This window comes from Nicotiana sylvestris, chromosome 11 (assembly GCF_000393655.2).
Source record: "Nicotiana sylvestris chromosome 11, ASM39365v2, whole genome shotgun sequence".
NCBI classification, from domain to species: Eukaryota; Viridiplantae; Streptophyta; class Magnoliopsida; order Solanales; family Solanaceae; genus Nicotiana; species Nicotiana sylvestris.
The window spans coordinates 31,295,937-31,319,503 of record NC_091067.1 but is presented as its reverse complement, the minus strand read 5'-3'; the positions used below and the strand labels follow the sequence as shown (position 1 = coordinate 31,319,503).

Genomic DNA, 23,567 nt, shown 5'->3' with positions numbered 1-23,567 from the left:
ATTATAACTGGATGATAAGTTGGACGAATTTGTTTTAATCAACCTGTTTGGTTGTGATCAGTTGTGAAAGAAGATCTCACCATGTAATTCTTGCAAAATAATTGACACCAGAATTCAGCTGGCTTCTTATCTAGTTAGCGTGAAGGTTTCCTTTATTTTTCTTTTTGAGAAAGTAATTTAAAAGGTTTATTCTTACTTTATAATAAAACCTGAAGTTTTTAAAAATTTACTTTATCTCAGTAATTGACTCTCCAGTTATGGCCGTTTATGATGAATTAGTCAACTGCAACTTGGTTTTTGTTAAGTTTTTTTCGTCAAGTGGAACTTTTCAAAACCCTCGTTTGACACACACTAACACACACTTATCCTTTTTATAGCATTGCTGGCTTTGTCAACTTGCACGCACCTAGAGTATTTTCAGCACGTGTCTCCCACCAACACAACACAAGAATCAAATAACTCTTCCATCAATGGTTAAGCAGATAGGAAGAAATCACGTGACATTCTTTTTGTCTATGTTGGGTTTAAATCATAATCTCGTGATTTTCACCCACCTCGTCAACCATTAAGTTACACCCTTCTAGGTAATCGCATACATACATATTGAAGTTGCATGGACTTGTGTTGCACTATCAATGAACAAACAATAAGGAAATGTGGTCGATATGTGTAATATCAATGTCGCCAAGACACTATCAAATGATGTCAATCCGAAAAAAAGAACAATACAATGCTCTCTGACTCTATGTAGCACTTAAACCTCAGCGTAACTATTTGCAACTCTTCAATCACACAAAGATAGGGGGCTCTTCTTAGTTGAACTCTGCTATCTCAAATACCCGTGCTGTTCCATCAATAGAGACAGAAACGAGGTACTCCCCATTGGACGATGCAGCTAGAGACTGAATTGCATCAGCGTGTCCGCTAAAGGTTCTCACACATTCTCCAGAACGGCTATCCCATATCCGCACTTTCCCATCAACACAACCTGTTGCCACATATCTATGTTGGCCCAGCCACAACAAGCATGTCACGCCCCCCTAAACAACGTATTGTCAGCGAATAGCAAGGCAATGAAAAAACTGGTGTTTACTACAAAACTTTCTTGAAATAGCATAGAGTATTTACAGAAGCAAATGAACATTCAACTGCATGTAGATATACAGATATATACAGTGAGTAAAAGGAAGTTCAAACCTCATGTTCACATGTGGAGCGAGGTAAGGATTGTTGTAAGTCCCAAATAATAAGCTTATTATCCATGCCTCCAGTTGCAGCCCATGGAGCGCTGAAAGTCATTTCAGATGATGAAGTCGTTTAAAACACCAATTATTAATTTAACAAACCAAAAATAAGTATTAGAGAAAGGAACATTCAAGGCATATGACAATCAACCAAGGAATTACTACAAAAATCCAAAGAGTGAGGATAGCCACATCAGTCAAAATAGATTTAAATCCCTACATCCTGTGTTTTATCCCAAACTCATTCACTAAGAGATACACCCTTGTCTTCGTCTCTCATCCTGTTCTCCGTTTCGAAGGAACATTTCCATGCAAAGGCTACAGATCCAATCTTCAACCTATCATATGGAAAAAGACTTCCCAACAAAAGCTATGCTTGTAATAGGCTAAAGATGAATGGTTCTCCGGCGTTAATATAAAAGGTTATTGCAAGGCAATCTCAAGTCACACATAGTATTTCGAAGAAACACGGTCATAGCAACTACTAAGATTTATGGAAACAAGCTTTGACTTGCTAGTCCAACAAACAAATAACTAAATTGATGTTATATTATTCCACCATGACTTTCTTATCCTGGAAAGCTTGATGCTATCTTAGGTCCAACTCATGTCTAAATGTTGGAACTTTGGGGGCATGGAGTCCATAACCAATTTGCATCACCGCAGTCTGAATGTATTTCCTGTACTGGATTAACTCATTAAAACTTTGAGGTCACCAAAGTTCTACAATTAAGCCTCTCATTCAGGAGAAAGGCAAGACCTGGCATCAACAGTCTTCCAGTTTTCAGCAATGACACTATACACTTTTGAACCTTCTTAAGGACAAGAAGCTGTCTCGGCAGGGTGTTCTCGTTTGAAACCATAATCTGTTACTTAAGACAATTAGAGATCCATGAGAACTCCACAACAACTGAATGCAGCACAGCAAATTCAATTTCATGCCCAAAAAGATCCTCAGATAAATTAATAGATAACTGCTTAGAGACAGTTGAACTGAAGGTGCATCGAAGTGTTTTTTTTTACGGAAAAGGGTTTAAAATACCCCTCTACTATTGGATATTGTTTAAAGTTTCCCTCAATTAAACTATTTGATCATTTAAATCCCTACCATCTTACTATTGATCAGACTTGCCCTCCATTTAACAGAGGGGACACATGGAGGCTTTCTAAGCCTTTTTAACCCCTAATCCTGAATTAAAATTAAACCCGACCCATTACCAATTATCCATAACCCAGTAAAAATTAGAAGCAAATACTTTTTTAAAATTCAGCTGAGTTTTTCAACATTCAATTCCAATCGTTCTTCATTTCTTTTAAACCTCAAATTCGCATTTCCAAGAGACCCAGTAGCTTATGGTATTCGAATCCTCTCCAAACAAAATCAAATATCAATCCAAGCTTCACAAGGTATTTCCCACAAGAAATTCGAACACCCAATTGATCTGAGTCACAACTTCGACGAATTTCCAGATCTGAGAGCCTCGACTCAACAATCGCATTTTACGAATTCACTTGTAAGTACAGATTTCGAGGGGTCTTTAACTATTTGCTTATCAGATTCAGAACAAACATACCTCAGACCTCTGAAAATGCAAACCCAAATTCGAAGTTTTAAGCTCGGCAATGGTGACCTAGTTCTAAACCCCAAATCAGTGACGGGATTTTCAAACCCAACTTCCAAATCCGGGTTTCAAGAGAAGAGATCCGGGCTGGAGCTTGCCGAGAACATGACCCCTAATAGGAGGGTGTGGGGTCGAGGATTAGGGTAGACGATTAGTAGCTAGTCGAGCGTGTCCCTTTTTCTTTCTCAGTCCGGTAGCACTAGCGTTGGTACGATATCTTTTTATTCTTAGTTACTATTACTACCTATTGTTTGATTGCTATCTTTATTTCACTTCCCTAATATCTTGTTGTTGTTACTACTTGTTTCCACTGTTTCTTTTTATTTTCTCTTTAGCCAAGGGTCTATTGGAAACATCCTCTCTACCTTCCCAGGATAGGGGAAAGGCTGTGTACAACCTACCCTACCCTCCCCAGACCCCACTTATGGGAATTCACTGTATTGTTGTTGTTGATGTAGAAGCAAACCATGAAGAACAAATATGAAGCAAACACAATTTTTCTAGTTTTGGGTAATTTTCTAGTTAATCGCCAGATTTCTCAATGAAGAACAAGAATAAATGAGATTTCAGATTTTAGAAGCAAACTGTGAAGAACAATATGAACCAGACCCAATTTTTCTATTTTTTGAATAATAGCAAGAGAGGTGTCGGGAGTTTCGAAAGGTTACTCTGGCGGGCACCGAGGCGATTGGTGGTGGAATGACGTGGTCCGAGGTAAAGTGGAAGCCAAGAAAGCGGCTTACATTAAGTTAGTAGAGAGCACCAACGAGGATCAGAGGAGAGCGAACAGAGAAAGATATAAGGAGGCTAGGAAGGAGGCGAAATTAGCCGTCACAAAAGCTAAGACTGCTGCTTTTGGTCGGCTTTATGAGGAACTTGGGGGTAAAGGTGGGGACAACAAGTTATTTCGGTTAGCCAATGCGAGAGAGAAGAAGGCTCGCGACCTGGATCAAGTGAGGTGCATCAAAGACGAGGACGGTCAAGTATTGATGGAAGAGGCCCAGATTAGGCAAAGATGACAGTCGTACTTTCATAAACTTCTGAATGAAGAGGGGGATGGAAACATCGTGTTAGGGCAATTGGAGCACTCCGAGAGTCACCGAGACTTTAGGTATTATAGGAGCATTAAGGTTGAGGAGGTCGTGGGTGCGATGGGTAAGATGAGTTTGTACAAAGCGACCGGACCAGACGAGATTCCAGTAGAGTTTTGGAGATATGCGGGTAGAGTAGGCTTGGAGTGGCTGACTGGGTTATTTAATGTTATCTTCAGGAAAAAGAGGATGCCTGATGAGTGGCGCTGGAGTACAATGGTTCCGGTATACAAGAACAAAGGGGATATCCAAAATTGTAACAACTATAGGGGTATCAAGTTACTAAGTCATACCATGAAAATTTGGGAGAGGGTGGTGGAAGGAAGGATAACGAGGGCGGTGTCTATATTAGAAAACCAGTTCGGGTTCATGCCGGGTCGTTCTACTACGGAAGATATTCACCTTATCAGGAGATTGGTAGAACTATACAGGGATAGGAAGAGGGATTTGCATATGGTATTTATTGACCTAGAGAAGACATATGACAAGGTCCCTAGGGACGTCTGGAGGTGAAAGGTGTGTCGGTGGCTTACATTAGGGCGATAAAGGATACGTATGATGGAGTTATGACTCGGGTTAGGACTGTGAGAGGTGACTCAGAGCCTTTACCGGTGGTTATGGGGTTACAACAAGGATCTGCGCTCAACCCGTTCTTATTTGCTCTAGCGATGGACGCACTAACACACCATATCCAAGAAGAGGTGTCATAGTGTATGTTGTTCGCTGATGATATAGTTCTGATTGATGAGACGCGCGACGTTAATGGGAGATTGGAGATATGGAGGCAGGCCCTGGAGTCTAAAATTTTCAAGTTAAGTAGGACTAAGACGGAATATGTGGAATGTAAGTTCAGCGACGTGACGGGGGAAGCGGATGTGGAAGTCAGGCTTGACTCACAGGTCATCCTCAAGAGAGAAAGTTTTAAGTACTTAGGGTCAATTATCCAGGGAGATAGGGAGATCGACGGGATGTTACGCACCGTATTGGGGTAGGGTGGATGAAATGGAGGTTAGCGTCTGGAGTCTTGTGTGACAAGAAGGTGCCACCAAAACTCAAAGGTAAGTTCTATAAAGCGGTGGTTAGACCAGCCATGTTGTATGGAGCTGAGTGTTGGCCAGTCAAGAATTCGCATATCCAGAAGATGAAAGTAGCAAAAATGAGGATGTTGAGATGAATGTGTGGGCACACTAGGCTGGATAAGATACGGAATGAAGATATTCGGGAGAGGATGGATGTGGCTCCCGTGGACAACAAGATGCGAGAAGCGCGGCTTAGATGGTTCGGACACGTGCGGAGGAGAAGCCAAGATGCACCGGTTAGGAGGTGTGACGGTTGACTTTGGCAGGTACAAGAAAAGGCAGAGGGCGGCCTAAGATGTATTGAGGCGAGGTGATCAGGCAGGACATGGCGCGGCTTCAGATTACCGAGGACATGGCTCTATATAGGAACATGTGGAGTTCAATCATTAGGGTGGTAGGCTAGTGGGTAGTCGAGAGTTCCTCCCTCTTTGTACCGGGTAGTCTGATAGAGTTTTGTTTAGGTTTGTTAGCGGTCTATGTTGTGTTCACATTGTTGTTTTGCATAGTTTTGTGTATTGTCCTTTCACTTATTCGTTGTTATTTTCTTTCTGGCATCTTTTGTTGTTATGCCTTTTCTCTTGTTTCTTTTCTGATATTATTGTCTCTCCTGTTGAGCCGAGAGTCTCCCGGAAACAGCCTCTCTACTCTTTTCGAGGTAGGTGTAAGGTCTACGTACACTCCATTCTCCCCAGACCCCACTAGTGGGATTTTACTGGGTATGTTGTTGTTTTTCATAACAACCAAATTTCTCAATGAAGAATAAGAATTAGTGAGATTTCAGATTTTACAAGCAAACCATGAAGAACACCAGATTTTACTGGGTTATGGGTAATGGGTCAGGTTTAATTTAATTCAGGGTTGGTGGTAAGGTTTAGAAGGCCTCCACATGTCCCCTCCGTCAAATGGAGGGCAAATATGATCAATAGTAAGACTTTAGGGATTAAAATGACCAAATAGTATAACGGAGGGTAACTTTAAACAATATCCAATAGGAGATCGGTATTTTTTACCCTTTTCCGTTTTTTAAATACGTTCTTAACCAATAAATCTAATATGTTATCCTGGACTATGTCCACATAACTACTGTCTCTTTAGTAAAATCATCCTCAGGAGATCTGACAACATTTGGTTCCTCTTGGGCTAATTTTACAATAAGACAGTCAAGTTATGTTGCTCAGACTCTCTGAAAATGTGGCAGGATACGTGTCGGATCCTCCAAAAGTAGTGCATTTTTGAAGGATCCGACAAGGGTGCGGCTACATTTTGGAGAGTCCGCGCAACATAGCAGTCAAGTGTTCAGTGGTCAAGGCACGTTCACATATTTGTGGTGATTGTTGCATGATATTTTAATTATTTTCCAATCCGTCTCCTCTGTCCCCTTGCAGTTAAAGGGCATTCTAAGGGTTAAAATACAAAGATAGATAGAGATGTCAGATGTAGACAAAACCTTGCCGAAAAGCTGGCACATTCTATCGAATCTGTATGAGCACTCAGAGAAGTGACAACCTGACATAGAAAATAATAATCAGTGATCAGACAAACACCGTCCAAAGTATGGAAGCATCAAATTACATAAAAAGCCATTGTGAAAAATGTAAAGCGAAAATTATCATTCATCAAAGATTCTGACCCTTCCAGTAGTTATATTGACAATGTGAGCCGAACCATCCTTTGAGCCTGAGAGAGCAAGAGTTGAATCCGAGCTGATCGTCAAGCATGTCAGTCCTTCCGTGTGATACGGATGACCTTGCAACAATAAATAAACATTTTTCAGAAATTAAAAATAATAATAGTAAGACCAGATCTGACAAATCATATACTCCCTCCATTTTAATTTAAATAATGTAGTTTGACTTGGCACAAAGTTTAAGAGGAAAAAAGAAGACTCTTGAAATATGTGGTCCTAAAAGCTTAAGGGGCAAAAACTTTGTGGGGCCCATGACATTTGTTTCGCCATAAAAGCTTCTCATTAAGGGTAAAGTGGGTAAAATGAAAAGTTTAAAGTTAAATTGTTTCCAAAAATAGAAATATGTCATTCTTTTTGCAACGGACTAATGAGGAAAGTGTGTTATTTAAATTGAAACAGAGGGAGTATTAATCTAGAAAAGTACAAACAACAACAACAACAACAACCCCAGTTTAATCCCAAAAGTGGGGTCTAAATCTAGAAAAGTTTCTCTAATAAAAGACCAACGTTGTGACAGCAAATCTCGCCACTGATAAGAGTGCTAACATCATTTATTGGAATGGAAGTACAGAGAGCCAGCTCAATATAGCACATTGAAAGAAAGAAACAAGCAAGATATCAATAAGCATGGATTAAGGTCCTTGAAAATGAAAGAAGAGAAATGCTAACTCAGCAATATATTATTAACATATGCTTCAATCCACAATTTTTATCCAGCACTCAGCCACATCCCCCGAAATATGTTAACACATTTTGTGCAAGTGACAGAAAGCCTTCTATATGTAGGCTTCCTACCCCTTTTGTGGTGTGTAGGTTTGAGGAGGGAGTGTTGGAGGCAGAATAACAGCTTTACTCTTCACCCAATTTAGCAGCCACAGCCAGAAAGCAAAAATCTCACCTCTTACCACATGGATACTTTGGGCACTCTTTGGATCCCATATCCTCAAGGTCGCATCATCGGACCCAGTACAAATCAATTTACCTGAGCAAATATATATAAGAAACATAAGTTCTACTCAAAAGGGGGTAAACACTGGAAATATTACCAGAGAAACAGAGAAAGTACCATCAGGAGTGAAACCACCACAGGTTACACTACCACTATGACCTAAAAACGTGTTCATGAAAGCACAGTTATCAGCATTCCACATCCAAATGGAAGAATCCTCTGAACCTGCCAACACCACATGTCCTCTCGGATGCCACCTGATCCACTGAGCAACCTCATATTTCATAATTGATCTCAAATTGTTACACAAAAATAGGATTTGTTACACACAAGAAAATGTTTCACCTCTATTCCGCCTCCAGGACCTTCAAGTGTGCCATTCAGACCACCTGAAGTTATGTTCCACACTCTTATATTCCCGTCAAGGCTCCCGGAAGCAAGAAACTGACCATCAGTACTAAAAGCCAAACTCGATACAGAATCTGTGTGACCTGCACCATAATCAAACAACTTACATTAAACCATGAACCATTCAAATGATAAACACAAGAAAAGGATTCTTTTTGTTTTAGTCAAGACTCAATTACCTTGCAACTCAAAAGCAAAATCACCATTGCCGATCTTCCACATAAATCCTCTATCATCTCCACCACCTGTTGCCACCAAACTAGCATCTGTTGGGCTGCAGGTAACGGTATATAGTTCACCTACAAAGAGGAAAAGTATTGAAAAATCAAATTATCAAGAAAACAGTAAGCACCATAAAGTACAAACTAATTATACACTATACTCAATTAGGAGGCATTAACAACAATTAACTCATGGCTGCATCAAACTATTAACTACTACAAAATCCATGAAACACATTTAACATCCATATCTAAAATCATTGTGCCGGTGAGGTTAAACCATCTTAAGTGAAGCAGGTTCACTAGCAGCAGATGCAAATTTAGGACAAGCCAAAAAAATTACATTGATGTGTGGGAAATTCCCGGATACAAATACCAAAAAGAGGACCACCATCTGATGCAAAAATCTTGTTCATATTTCCAGATTAAAATCCAGTCACAGAATGAACAGCTAGAAGCCTAGAACAGTTAGCTAGAATATATCATATTTTGTTCTTTTTCATCTTTAGATCAAGTAATTTTTTCTTTTTCATTGCAGGATCTCCTCTTCCAAAAGCATGTTGTAGAATACTCCAACTGAAATCAAAAAGATTCAGTTGGCTATAAACAAAATCCTATTTTTTATCTCAATTTGGGCAAAGTTGAATCTTGTCCTCTGAGAAAAATCTCAATCCAAGAAAAACATAGCCCTTTTGCAACTTTCATATTCCACGCATAAAACTTGTTTGGTAATAAGCATTGGCATCTGGTTCTACTTTCTAAGACTACTACTACACCATGATCCATCAGTGTCTTTAAAACCACTGGTTTTCTTTTTCATATCTTAAGAAATTGTATGTATACTCCACCATGACCACTGGTTGTCTCTTTCATCGTCCAATCCTTCTTTTAGTACTCATTATTTGTTCAAGCTTGCCTCTTTCAAATTAGCTTTGCTTATTTGATTGAAGATTCGACAATGCACTTCCCAGTAAAATCTGTCCACTTATTTGAAGCACCATCAATCAAAGGCAATATCACTTCTAAGTGTAGAATTCTATGCGACTGAAAAGGCAATGTTTCCCAATTTAGTCAGCTAAACAACCTAGCTATACCTCACACATGTTTTTTTAACCGAAACACAAAGAGACTCAACATAACATCAGGCAACCTCCAGTTTTCCAACTACTGCAGGACTAAACTAAATAAGAATATCAAATGAGCGTTGTTCATTATTCAAATATCAAATTACAAGAATACTAAAGAAGTACAATACCAGTATGGCCTGTGAATGTATGAACCGAATCATCAGCTTCATCTGAAACCATTATTCCAAACATCCATATCAGTATGCTAATTAATCAAAAAAAAAAAGGTTCTGAACTGAACACCCCACCCCCCCCCCTCCAAGAAAATGCACCCAACAAGAAAAATAAGTAATACAAAGTCCAAACCCAGAATTACAGCAATAATTCAATTTCGCAAAGTTTGCAGCTTGCAGCAAGATATCCTCTCCCTGTCACAATTTATGTGATACGCTTTACTTTTTAGTGTATCACCATTCTATATATAGAAATAATTTAACTTTAAAATTTACATTTTACCCTTTATAAGGTGATTTATAATCACAAAAATGTATGGCTTGTTTTAGACCACAAGTTACAATAGTCTTTCTTTATTTCTTAAACCTGTAGTGCAGTCAAATACATTCACATAAATTGGGATGTAGGGAGCAAGTAAAAGTAATTACAGCAGAAACATGAGTAACCAAGATATATGAAATTTTAGCTGTATATACTCAGAAGGCATCTAGAAGTGATTAAGTCAAATAGAAAGCTGAAAACTTAAAACAAAAGACTTCCATTGAGCCAAACATAACTCACCTAACAATCCTCCTCCTTCTTCTTCTCCTTCATCATCTTCATCAGCATCAATTAACTCTGCAACCATTATTTGTTTTGTAGTTGTCCATAAATCTAACTATAATAAAATAAAAAAATAAGAGTTTGGGGGAAAAGATTGGACTTTTGTTTTATACCTTCTTCATCAACGTTTATTTCTTGAATGATATCATTTTCATCTATGAAGACCTCTTCTTCGTGTTCATCTTCATCGTGGTGGCGTGATGGAGCGTTCATGATTATACCCTAAACGTCGTCGTATGAATGAGATTACGGCGGCGGCCGCGGCGGAAGAAGAGGGGTGGATGTTAGTGATTTTGGGGTTTAAGGAGGGTATTAGAAGGATAATAATTTATGGGCCAAAATTGTGAAAGTGTTATAAATACAATTTGTTATAAATAGAATTCTATTTATGGTAAATGTCTAGAGATTCTAGGATTTATTATTTGGTGGCTAAGTCATTCTCTCTATATAAATAGAGGGTTCTATTCTGATATAAATCATCTCATATCAATAAGAATTCTCTTCTCCCTACTTTTCTCTGCAATAGTCTTCTTCTTCTTTTATTGTTTCATAACACGTTATCAGCACGAGACTCTAACCAAGTAGAAGCTTTGGGATTGAGCATAATGATGTCAATTGTTCTTTGAACTTCCTTCATGATTAAATTCTGGATTTAAGTTAAGTATTTTACTTTTCTCTTTCAAATTCTTGACATTCTATACTTGGATTTTAAATACAAGCAAAGACGATAAATTTTGATTGCAACTCTAATGGAGTTTGAAAGAAATTCTAACCACCCAAAGTGGTAAAATTTCTATGCCTTGCCATGATCAAATTCATGTATGATTGTGGGCAAAGAATTGAAAACCCGTCCCATTGAATTTGCTACATTCTCATTCCCTTTAGAGAATGTGATAGCAGTATGTGATAAGTCTAAAAGAAGACAAAATTACTACTATGAATGTATCAATGGATGTGGACATGGCAATAGACGAATAAATTATAATCGTCATCATTGAGTAATGAGAATAATAAGGATTCTCAAAATAATCCTTCATTCTGTGAAAGTAATGTTTGTCATCGATTTGACATGAGATTTTATAAAGCACATATAGATGATTATGGTTCATTCATGATGTGAATGTGATAACATCTTATTTATGAATACATATTCATTCTTGCAAGAATATGAACGTGCTAGTGGTAGTGAATATACCATACTCACCTCTAGAAAGAGGTTTAAGATGATATAAGAAAATAATGTCATTATTATGGCATGAATGGTCATTGGTCACGTACCTATTGTACGCCAAAATATTTTGGCAATGTGATTATTAAAAGACAACAATAATGCAAGAAACATATCTTGCATATAATTTTGACCATGACCATAATGGTATAACTTTCTCCTGGAAAGAGATATATGACCATATGAATGTTGATGAATATGTGGTAGTACAAAATTAATTGAGAGCTCTGGAAGAGCCAATTATACTATTTTGGAGAAACACAATTGATTACCAATAAGGTATTGTGTTGTAGTAAGTCTCAAAGAAACTTATTCAGTTTCTAAAGTATTCGCGAAAGTGGTTGGTTATATTGAGACTATAAATAAAGGAAGATTTAATATCTTCTATTACTACAACTTGTAGCGGGATAATATTTATGTGAAAAGTTACCTGTTTTATTCTCCAATTTGTACAACACAAATAAAAGAATGTCACAATAAAGTAGAACTTTATTGATATAAAACTCATATCATAATAAATTTGGAGTTTATTGATATCCAGTTGGCATAGCTGGTTCAGCCATATCAATTTAAGTATGATGTGCAAAAATAATAGAGAATTCACGTGGGTAAATATTAAAGAACTAGAAAATTCTTTACGAATTCTCTTATATTGCTTATTCTCATTAATTAATTGACCAACTAAAGTTGGGATTGAATTCCATGAATTCTGGAAATATCAAAGGTGAATATAGGCCTATTCACCTGCCATGTATACCACATAAGATGCATTTATGAGATGGTTACATGTGCAATTATTATTAACTCGCAACATGGTGTTTTGCGAGGTAACTTGCTCAATAGTTTAATTTCGAGTATAATTTCCAGATTTTCTATTCAAGAAGTTCATCTTGATAAGCTGGTTTATATCACAGTTGGTTTAGCAAAATAATTTATTGAGTACGTCCACTTAATAGCTAAACTATTTCTTATGAGAACAAAGTTATATATATCAATTTGATATATGTTATATACGAAAGTATATTGCATTCTCCCCTCACAAGTGGATCAGAGTCAGGAACCAAATAATTTCATCTTATTATTATTGATGTGCGGTGTATATTTTCATTAACACCATAATGCACAAAGATGGATTTCCAAAGTTGAGGAAGCAAGTTAGTTTTTCTAACATGAGGGGGAGACATGATAAACAGTTGAGAAAAAGTTACGTGGAATGAATTATCATTTGTACATTTAGATCCTCGAATAAGATAATATGAACTTGAAGTTCATAAAAGGATAATTCATTTGCAATATATTGCAAAGCATTCCATACATATTTGCTGACCCAAAGAAAGTAATTATATTCTCATTGCAAATGCTCATATTAAGTCCTAGAAGGACAAAGTCTGTGGTACGCTTAAAGCGTATAGACAAATCGGTTTCAAATAGAACTTCTTGATAAAGAAGATGAGCAAATGATCAAAGTGATCATAATAAGGAGGCAAGTGATCTAGAAGGTCACATGACATAACACTTCATAAAATCTTATGAGAGATTCAGGTACCTGAATATATGAATGAAGAGATCTCTATGTTATGTCTTTACGAAAAAATATTGGAACCAATATAAAATGTTCGTCGACGACATCTACGATAGCGCTAAATATAGAATTGGTTTCATATGAAAGACATATAATTTTGTCTATGTTGTTCAAACGCTTGAAATTATAATGTCAATGGTATGTGCAATCAGTTTTCGATATCTTATTTGTCTAGCATGACATGAAAACTTGATATGCATCTAATTAAAATCCATTATATGACTTAACTTATATGACAATCCTTGAAGGATTTAAATTGCTTAAAGCATATACAATTCTTGGTCTTAAAGTACCACATCCTAAGTGCAATTTGTGCACATATGTATCTTGCTATAACTATAAGCATGATAATGTGATAGCGAGAATACCTCTATGGAGATATTGAAAAGGCTATTCTACGGAAGTTTATGAAGACATTACATCTCTATCAAGAATGATGATTTCAAGATGCAATATATTCATTCAAGTTAATATAGTTGACTTGTTTATCAAGTCTATACCAAAGATCGTTTTGAAGATGGTGCACAAGATTGGAATGCAAATGCTTAAAGATGTGAATTGATGCTCTCATCAGGGGGAGTTAATACGCGTTGTACTCTTTTTCCCTTACGAAGTTTTGTGCCACTGGGTTTTCCTTGCAAGGTTTTTAACGAGGCAACCAAAAGGCGTATTATTAGATATGTGTACTCTTTTTTCTTTACTAGAATTTTTTCCCTCTGTGTTTTATTTTAGTTAAGATTTTAACGAGCACATTATCTATTGAATAGACATTCAAGGGGGAGTGTTATAAATAGAATTCTATTTATGGTGAATGTCTATATTTAGAGAGATTCTAGGGTTTATTACTTGGTGGCTAAGTCAATCTCTCTCTATAAATAGAGGGTTCTATTCTGATGTAAATCATCTCATATCAATAAGAATTTTCTTCTCCCTACTTTTCTCTGCAATACTCTTCTTCTTCTTCTTTTATTGTTTCATAACAGAATTCTATTTAAGGTGAATGTCTATATTTTAGAGAGATCTTAGGGTTTGTTACTTGGTGGCTAAGTCACTTTTTCCCTATAAATAGAGGAGTTCTATTCCATTGTAAATCACTCTAAGATCAATAAGAATTCTCTATCCCTACTTTTTTATGCAATATTCTTCTTCTTCTTTTATTGTTCATAACACGTTATCAGCACGAGACTCTAACCAATTGAGTAGAAGCTTTAGGATTGAGCATAATAATTGTCAATTGTTCCATGAACTTCCTTTATGATTAAATTCTGGATTTAAGGTAAGTATTTTACTTTTCTCTTTAAAATTCTTGACATTTTATAATTTGATTTTAAATACAAGCAAAGACGATAAATTTTGATTGTAACTCTAATGGAGTTTGAAAGAAATTATAACCACCCAAAGTGGTAAAATTTATATGCTTTGCCATGATCAAATTCATATAGGATTGTGGGCAAAGAATTGAAAACCCGTCCCATTGAATTTGCTTCATTCTCATTTCCTTAAGAGAATGTGATAGCAATATATGATACGTCTAAAAGAAGACAAAGTTATGACCGTGAAGGTATCAATAGATGTGGACGCGACAATAGACGAAATTATAATCGTCTCATTGTGGTAATGAGAATAATAAGGATTCTCAAAATAATCATTCACTTTGTGAAAGTAATATTTGTCATCGATTTGACATGAGATTTTGTAAAGCACATATAGATTATGGTCCATTCATGATGTGAATGTGACAACATGTGATTTATGAATATATATTCATTCTTGGAAGAATATGAACGTACTAGTGGTAGTGAATATACCACACTCACCTCTAGAAGGGGGTTTGAGATGAAAAAATAAATAATGTCATTATTATGATATGAATGATCATTGGTTACGTACCTATTATATGCCAAAATATTATGTCAATGTGATTATTAAAAGACAACTGTAATGCAAGAAACAGATCTTGCATATAATTTGACTATAACTTTCTCTTTAAAAGAAATATTCACCACATGGATGTTGATGAATATGTGGAAGTACAAAATTAATTGAGAGCTTTGGAAGAGCCAATTATTACTATTTTTGAGGAATATAATTGATTATCATGTCAATTTATTGTGTTGCAGTAAGTCTCAAAGAAACTTATTCAATTTCTAAAGTATTCGCTAAAGCGGTTGGTTATATTGAGACTATAAATAAAGGAAAGACTTAATATCTTCTATTACTACAACTTGTAGCAGGGTAATATGTATGTGAAAACTACCCGCTTTATTCTCCAATTTGTACTACATAAACAAAAGAATACCATAATAAAATAGAAGTTTATTGATATAAAAACCCATATCATAATAAACTTGAAGTTTATTGATAATTGCACACGTCATGGTGTAAACCTGAAGTTTATCAATTTTGATAATTTATCCAGTTGGCATAATTGATTTAGCCATGATATGCAAAAATAAAAGAGAATTCACATGGATAAATATTAAAGAACTAGAAAGTTCTTTACGAATTCTCTTACATTGCTTGTTCTTATTAATTAATAGACCAACTAAAGTTGGGATTGAATCCCATGGATTCTGAAAATATCAAAGGTGAATATGGGCCCATTCACCTTCTATGTATACCCCATAATATGCATCTATGAGATGGTTACATGTGCAATTATTATTAACTCGCAACATGGTATTTTGCGAGGTAACTTGCGCAATAATTTAATTTCGAGCATAATTTCCAGATTTTCTATTCAAGAAGTTCATCTTGATAAGTTGGTTTACATCACAACCAGTTTAGTAAAATAATTTATTGAATGCCTCCACTTAATAGCTAAACTATTTCTTATGAGAACAAAGTTATATATATCAATTTGATATATGTTATATACGAAAGTACATTGCATTCTCCCCTCACAAGTGGATCAGGGTCAGGAACCAAATAATTTCATCTTATTATTATTGATGTGCGGTGTATATTTTCATTAACACCATAATGCACAAAGATGAATTTTCAAAGTTGAAGAAGCAAGTTAGTTTTTCTAACACGAGGGGGAGACATGATAAACAGTTGAGAAAAAGTTACTTTGAATTGATTATCATTTGTATATCTAGATCCCCAAATACGATAATATGAACTTGAAGTTCATAAAAGATAATTCATCTGCAATATATTGCAAAGTATGTCAGACACATTTGTTGACCCAAAGAAAGTAACTATATTTTCAATGCAAATGCTCCTATTAGAATAAGTCCTATAAGGACAAAGTCTATGGTACGCTTAAGGCGTATAGACAAATCTGTTTTAAATAAACTTCTTAATAAAGAAGATGAGCAAATGATCAGAATGATCATAATAAGGAAGCAAGTGATCTAGAAGATCACATGACATAACACTTCATAAAAGCTAAGGAGAGGTTCATGTACTTGAATATATGAATGAAGAGATCTCTATGTTATGTCTTTATGAAAAAAATGTTGGAATCGATATAAAATGTTCGTCAATGACATCTATCATAGCGCTAAGTATAAATGAGGATCTTAAGTCTATCGAATATAGACACAAAAATTTTGGCCAAATAGAAGATACACAATTCAAATAGAATTGGTTTAATATGAAAGACATGTAGTTTTGGACATGTAGTTCAAATACTTGAAAGTATAAAGTCAATGGTATGTGCAATCAGTTTCCGATATCTTATATGTCTAGCATGATATTAAAACTTGATATCTATTATATGGCTTATATGACTTAACTTATATGACAATCCATGAAGGATTTAAGTCGCTTAAAGCATATACAATTCTTGGTCTTGAAGTACCACATCCTAAGTGCAATTTGTGCACATATGTATCTTGCTATAACTATAAGCATGATAATGTGATAACGAGAATACCTCTATGGAGATATTGAAAAGGCCATTCTACGGAAGTTTATGAAGACATTACATCTCTATCAAGAATGATTATTTCAAGATGCAATATATTCATTCAAGTTAATATGGTTGATTTGTTTATCAAGTCTCTACCAAAGATCGTTTTGAAGATGGTGCACAAGATTGGAATGCAAATGCTTAAAGATGTGAATTGATGCTCTCATTAGGGGGAGTTAATGCACGTTGCACTCTTTTTCCCTTACAAGGTTTTTTCCCATTGGGTTTTCCTTGCAAGGTTTTTAACGAGGCAACCAAAAGGCGTATTATTAGATATGTGTACTCTTTTTCCTTCTCTAGAATTTTTTCCCACTGGGTTTTATTTAGTTAAGGTTTTAACGAGGCACATTATCTGTTGAATAGACATTCAAGGGGAGTGTTATAAATAGAATTCTATTTAAGGTGAATGTCTATATTTTAGAGAGATCTTAGGGTTTGTTACTTGGTGGCTAAGTCACTTTTTTCCTACAAATAGAGGGGTTCTATTCCATTGTAAATCACTCCAAGATCAATAAGAATTCTCTATCCCTACTTTTTTATGCAATATTCTTCTTCTTCTTCTTCTTTTATTGTTCGTAACAGAAAGAACGTTATTTTATTTTATTTTAGTTACATAAATGTGACTATTTGAATATGAGGAAATTAAAACAAAAAAAATAGGAATATGTTATGAAACAATAAAAGAAGAAGAACAGTATTGCAGAGCAAAGTAGAGAGAGAATTCTTATTGATATTGGGATGAATTACAATAGAATAGAACCCTCTATTTATAGGGAGGGAGTGACTTAGCCACCAAGTAATAAACCCTAGAATCTCTCTAAATATGGACATTCATCATAAATAAAATTCTATTTATAACACTCCCCCTTGAATGTCTATTCAACAGATAATGTGCCTCATTAAAACCTTAACTAAAATAAAACTCAGTGGAAAAAAATTCTAGAGAAGGAAAAAGAGTACATATATCTAATAATACGCCTTTTGGTTGCCTCGTTAAAAACCTTGCAAGGAAAACCCAGTGAGACAAAATCTTGTAAGGGAAAAAGAGTGCAACGCACATTAACTCCCCCTTATGAGAGCATCAATTCACATCTTTAAGCATTTGCATTCCAATCTTGTGCACCATCTTCAAAACGATCTTTGGTAGAGACTTGATAAACAAATCAACCATATTAACTTGAATGAATATATTGTATCTTGAAATCATCATTCTTGATAGAGAAGTAATGTCTTCATAAACTTCCGTAGAATGGCCTTTTCAATATCTCCATAGAGGTATTCTCGCTATCATATTATCATGCTTATAGTTATAGAAAGATACATATGTGCACAAATTGCACTTAGGATGTGGTACTTCAAGACTAAGAATTGTATATGCTTTAAGCGATTTAAATCCTTTAAGGATTGTCATATAAGTTAAGTCATATAATGGACTTTAATTAGATGCATATCAAGTTTTCATGTCATGCTAGACAAATAAGATATCGAAAACTGATTGCACATACCATTAACTTTATACTTTCAAGCGTTTGAACAACATAGACAAAATTATATGTGTAAGCACGTGATTTTTGCCCTATATGAGAATTACTCCCAAAAATTCAAAAAAATAAAATAATTTTTCTTGGTGTGCAATTTTGTGATATTTTGTGATATTTTGAATAATTATTTGTATTTGTCTGTGCATGTTTATTTGCTAAATTAATAAAAAATACAAAAATATGTCGCATTTTGCATATAGGATTTAATTCTACAATTTGTTAGTAATTAAGTTTGTTTACAAAAAAATAAAAATTTACAAAAATAGGCATCGTTTGCATTTTTAGCATTTAATGTCCAAATATACAATTTTATGCTTAATTATTACTTAATTGTGCGTTAATTGTTATTGGAAGTTAATTTGCACTTTTATAACTTAATTTAGTTCTTAATAATAATTTAAGTATTTTTATAATTTAGTTTTAGAGAAATAAAAAGAAGAAAAGAGAGCGAAAATATAAAGAAAGTCGGAATTGGGCCTCTTCTTCGATTTCAAGCCACAGGCCCAAAAAATGGCCCAATCTTCCCAAACGACCCAGTCCATTTCAAACCGGGTCAACCCGGTCCATAACCCAACACCCCCTATCTTGCATTTTACAAAACAAAAAAAAAAGAAGAAAACCCCTAAAAACTAAAAACACATCCGCCTCCCCCACCTTTGCTTCTTCTCCAAACTTTCAAAACTCCAAGCTCCCATCCATGGCTGCCCCCACCCCACACACACCCCAGCCTGCTCCGTCGACACAGCCGGACCACCACCCTTCGTCCAACAAGTTCCAGCTTCACGTCCGCCATTGACGCAACAACGAAGCTGCCCTCCGAGCTCCCATGGCTGCCCCGTCGTCATCTCCTTCTTCTTCACTTCTGTTCCTTCACAAGCTCCCATGGTTATTTGTTGAGCTCCGGTCATCTTCTTCCTTGTTCCGCCTAAACAGTCCGTCACCCATAACCCCGCCCACAGTCGACGACCAACAACCCCAGTCACGCCGGAAAACCCTCGACCAGCTTCACCCTGCTGCCGCGATGCTGCTTCTTTTCCTCCTTCCGGTCACGTCGAGTTGCTGCTGTGTTGAGTCGTCACTGCTGCTCACGTTTCTGCCATGGCCACGCTGTTGTGGCTGCTTTCATCTTCTTCGTACAAGCGAACCAAACGCACCCCAGCTGCTTCTGTTTCATCGCGTCTGTCGTGTTGAACTACTGCTACTTCGTTTGCTTCAGTTGCTTTTTAGGTTTGTGTTCATCGTCGATCGGTCGTTGTTGTCGTTTCATTTCCGGTTAGTTGGTTTTTGAGTTTTATTTTTTGTCCATATTTCGTTTTTATATTTCTCGAAGTTAAAATCGTTAAATATTTGATTCTTGTTTTGTTTGTTCATCGTTGAAATAGTTTTCTAGTTTGTTCATGTGTTTTGTTAATTTAATTTTCAGATTCAAATGGGAAATTAGTTAGTTGTTTTTCATGTTTATTTCATGTTAATTTTATTCATTTTTTGTAAAAAAAAAGGAATTGTTAGTTAATGTTTGTTAGATTCAAATTGAAGTTTAAATTAATTGTTTCTTCAATTTGTTTCATGTGTTTTATGTATTTTCAGAAATTGTTAACATTGTTTAAATCATGTGAATCCATCATGTTTTGTTGTTTAAAAATAGATTTAATTTATGTTCACTTTGTTTGAAGTTCGTTTTTAATTTAGTAATTTAATGTGAAGTTATGTTTTGCTTTTTAATTTTGGATCATATATCTTTGTTATATTTTTGGTTGGATTTAATTTAAGAAAGATTAATTGATTATTTGAAGATTAGTAATTTGAATATGTTTATTTGTTTTGTTTAAGTTTAATTCGAAGTTTGAACAAAGTTTGTTTGTTATTGTTATTGAATATTTTCATTCATGTTCATACTTTGTTTGGTTGATCTTGAATCCGAAATTTGTATAGTTTGATTTCTTGTTTATCATTTATGATTATTTCTTGAATTTGTCTCATAATCTTGTTTAAGTTTAATATAGGAATTGTTGGTTGTAATGTTGTTAGAGTTGATTTTAAGTTCAAAATTATTGAATTTAGAAATCTGAATATACTTGTTTGTTGTTGTTGTTGTTGTTTGTTGCTAAAATATTGTTCAATCAAATTTTAGTTGTTCTTTGTTGTTCAATTTGTGTTCATGTGATTTGTTGTTGAAATATTGAAGAAATCATGTTCATGTGATTTGTTATTTGAACATTGTTAGAAATTGATCATATTGTCTATATCTTGGTTAAGTTTGATTAATTGATTGTTATAGCTGATGGGGTAGTTTGGTAATTTGTAGTACGTTCAGGGGTAAAATGGTAATTGCAATAAGGTCAGAGGGGTAGTTTAGAAATTGTACATTTTGTAATTTTTTATGTGAAGCATGGGGGACAAAATGTAATGGGGTGGGTTGTGATATAGTTGTTTAATATAAATGGGGGACAAGACAAAATTTAGTGGGGAGGAATCTTGTATTTGTTTAGTGAAGCATGGGGGACAAAATATAATGGGGTGGTGATGATATATTTATTTAATGTAATGGGGATGAGTGAGAAGATAATGGGTTTGGTAGGGGAAAGGGATTGATTTTAATTGATTAAAGGGTTGAGATTATATATAGGAAGTCTTGAACACACAGACAGGAGAATAGAGAGAAGAGGGAATTAATCTGAAAAAGAGGAGACATAACAAAAAAAAACGGACAGAAAGAGAAAAAAAAAAGAGCTGAATATTTAGGAGAGAAAGAAAAATTCCGAAAAATATTTTAAACTTTCAAATAAAAAAAAACTAAAAAAAATCTTCTGCTTTCTTTCATTGTTTGAAATCAGCATTAATTGTTGTTGTTTCATCAAAGCTTGAAGCTTTTGTTTCGGGATTACTGCTCCACTGGTTTGCAAACTCTGTTCCTGGGTTGTTACTGTTGTTGGACTGTTGTTGCTGTGCTGTATTGTTATTACTGCTGCTGATTCTCATCTTCATTTTTTTTTGCTTCCAATATCAGGTACACAACTGACACGCTGATTATTGTAATCCGAAATATGAAGCATAAATACGAAAAATGAAGAGTTGAAATTCTAAATTTGTTTTAATTATATTCTGAATTTTATTTGTATGTACAAATTATTTAGCTTGCAAAAAATCAGAATCATGTAGTTAGCAAATGGTGTAGTAACTCCGTCGAGTCATCAAACGAATAGGCCATCTAGTAGGAACTGGGTAGTAATATTGTTTAGTTAAATAATATTGGTTAATTTCAGCATGTAAATGGTTTAGGATTAAAATTAGATTGCTAAGTTTTTTTTTTTTAATTTGACAAACTGAGAACATGCCTAGTATAATGTAACTAGGTAATAACATGTAAATAAATTAAGATATTTTCTCTTTTATTTTGTAGAGACAAATTTCAAATAAAAATGTAGGCATTTTAGGACTGACCTTTTTTTTTTAAAAAAATAAAATGAGATGAGCCTCGCCCAATAAAATGCAACAATTGTGGGGCCCTCGATAAATGTTTAATTGAGTATTTAGAATTCGGGATAGACTGTTTAGTGAATTCCACGGTCTTACCCATAAATAATAATACGCTAATCGCTTTAGGCACGATTTTAACAATAATACATTCTTAAGCACGGGTGCGCATTCATGCGACCCAAATCCAAATCCCAAAACATTGAATAAAATGTGTTCCGGATTGCGGGTGCATTTCATGTGACGTAATCCAAAGACATGTTTTAAACAATGTTCACATTCTTGTAAAAATAAAAATAAATAATGATAAAAGCGGTAAAAAGATAAAACTTGCACATAAGTTCATATTTGTATAAAAATCAGATAATCAAGCCGAATATAACAGTTGAGCGACCGTGCTAGAACCACGGAACTCGGGAATGCCTAACACCTTCTCCCGGGTTAACAAAATTCCTTATCCGGATTTCTGGTGCGCAGACTGTTAAACAGAGTCATTCTTTTCCTCGATTCGGGATTAAATTGGTGACTTGGGACACCCTAAAATCTCCCAAGTGGCGACTCTGAAATAAATAAACAAATCCCGTTTCGATTGTCCTTTAATTGGAAAAAACTCCTTCACCCCCCGCGGGGGCGGAAAAAGGAGGTGTGATAATATGTCTTTCATATGAAACCAATTCTATATTTAGCATTATCATAGATGTCGTCGACGAACATTTTATATCGGTTCCAATATTTTTTCATAAAGACATAACATAGAGATCTCTTCATTCATATATTCAGGTACCTGAATCTCTCATGAGATTTAATGAAGTGTTATGTCATGTGATCTTCTAGATCACTTGCCTCCTTATTATGATCACTTTGATCATTTGCTCATCTTCTTTATCAAGAAGCTATTTGAAACCGATTTGTCTATATGCTTTAAGCGTACCATAGACTTTGTCCTTCTAGGACTTAATATAAGCAATTCCAATGAGAATATAGTTACTTTCTTTGGGTAAGCAAATGCGTCTGACATGCTTTGCAATATATTGCAAATGAATTATCTTTTTATGAACTTCAAGTTCATATTATCTTATTCGAGGATCTAAATGTACAAATGATAATTCATTCCACATAACTTTTTCTCAACTGTTTATCATGTCTCCCCCTCATGTTAGAAAAACTAACTTGCTTCCTCAATTTTGGGAACCCATCTTTGTGCGTTATAGTCTTAATCAATATATACACCGTACATCAATAATAATAAGATGAAATTATTTGGTTCCTGACCCCGAATCACTTGCGAGGGGAGAATGTAATATACTTTCGTATATGACCTATATCAAACTGATATAGATAACTTTGTTCCCATCAACAATAATTTAGCTATTAAGTGGAGACACTCAATAAATTATTTTGCTAAACTAGCTGTGATATAAACCAATTTATCAAGATGAACTTCTTGAATAGAAAATCTGGAAATTATGCTCGAAATTAAACTATTGAGCAAGTTACCTCGCAAAATACCATGTTGCGAGTTAATAATAATTGCACATATAACCATCTCATAAATACATCTTATGTGGTATACATGGCAGGTGAATGAGCCCATATTCACCTTTGATATTTTTAGAAT

At 35.1% G+C, this 23,567-nt stretch overlaps 1 protein-coding gene across 1 annotated transcript; it reads right to left on the bottom strand.

The window, feature by feature from the left end:
- Positions 1-624: 624 nt before the first annotated feature.
- On the bottom strand, positions 625-10,525 carry LOC104210218 (uncharacterized). The gene is made up of 11 exons (XM_009759060.2): positions 10,319-10,525; positions 10,164-10,220; positions 9,557-9,598; positions 8,260-8,379; positions 8,018-8,163; positions 7,790-7,937; positions 7,622-7,705; positions 6,667-6,782; positions 6,484-6,542; positions 1,198-1,288; positions 625-1,040 (listed from the first exon to the last, which is right to left on the bottom strand). The coding sequence occupies exons 1-11, from the start codon at positions 10,416-10,418 to the stop codon at positions 813-815; spliced, it is 1,191 nt and encodes a 396-aa protein (XP_009757362.1). The 5' UTR covers positions 10,419-10,525; the 3' UTR covers positions 625-812.
- Between the last annotated feature and the right edge of the window lie 13,042 nt (positions 10,526-23,567).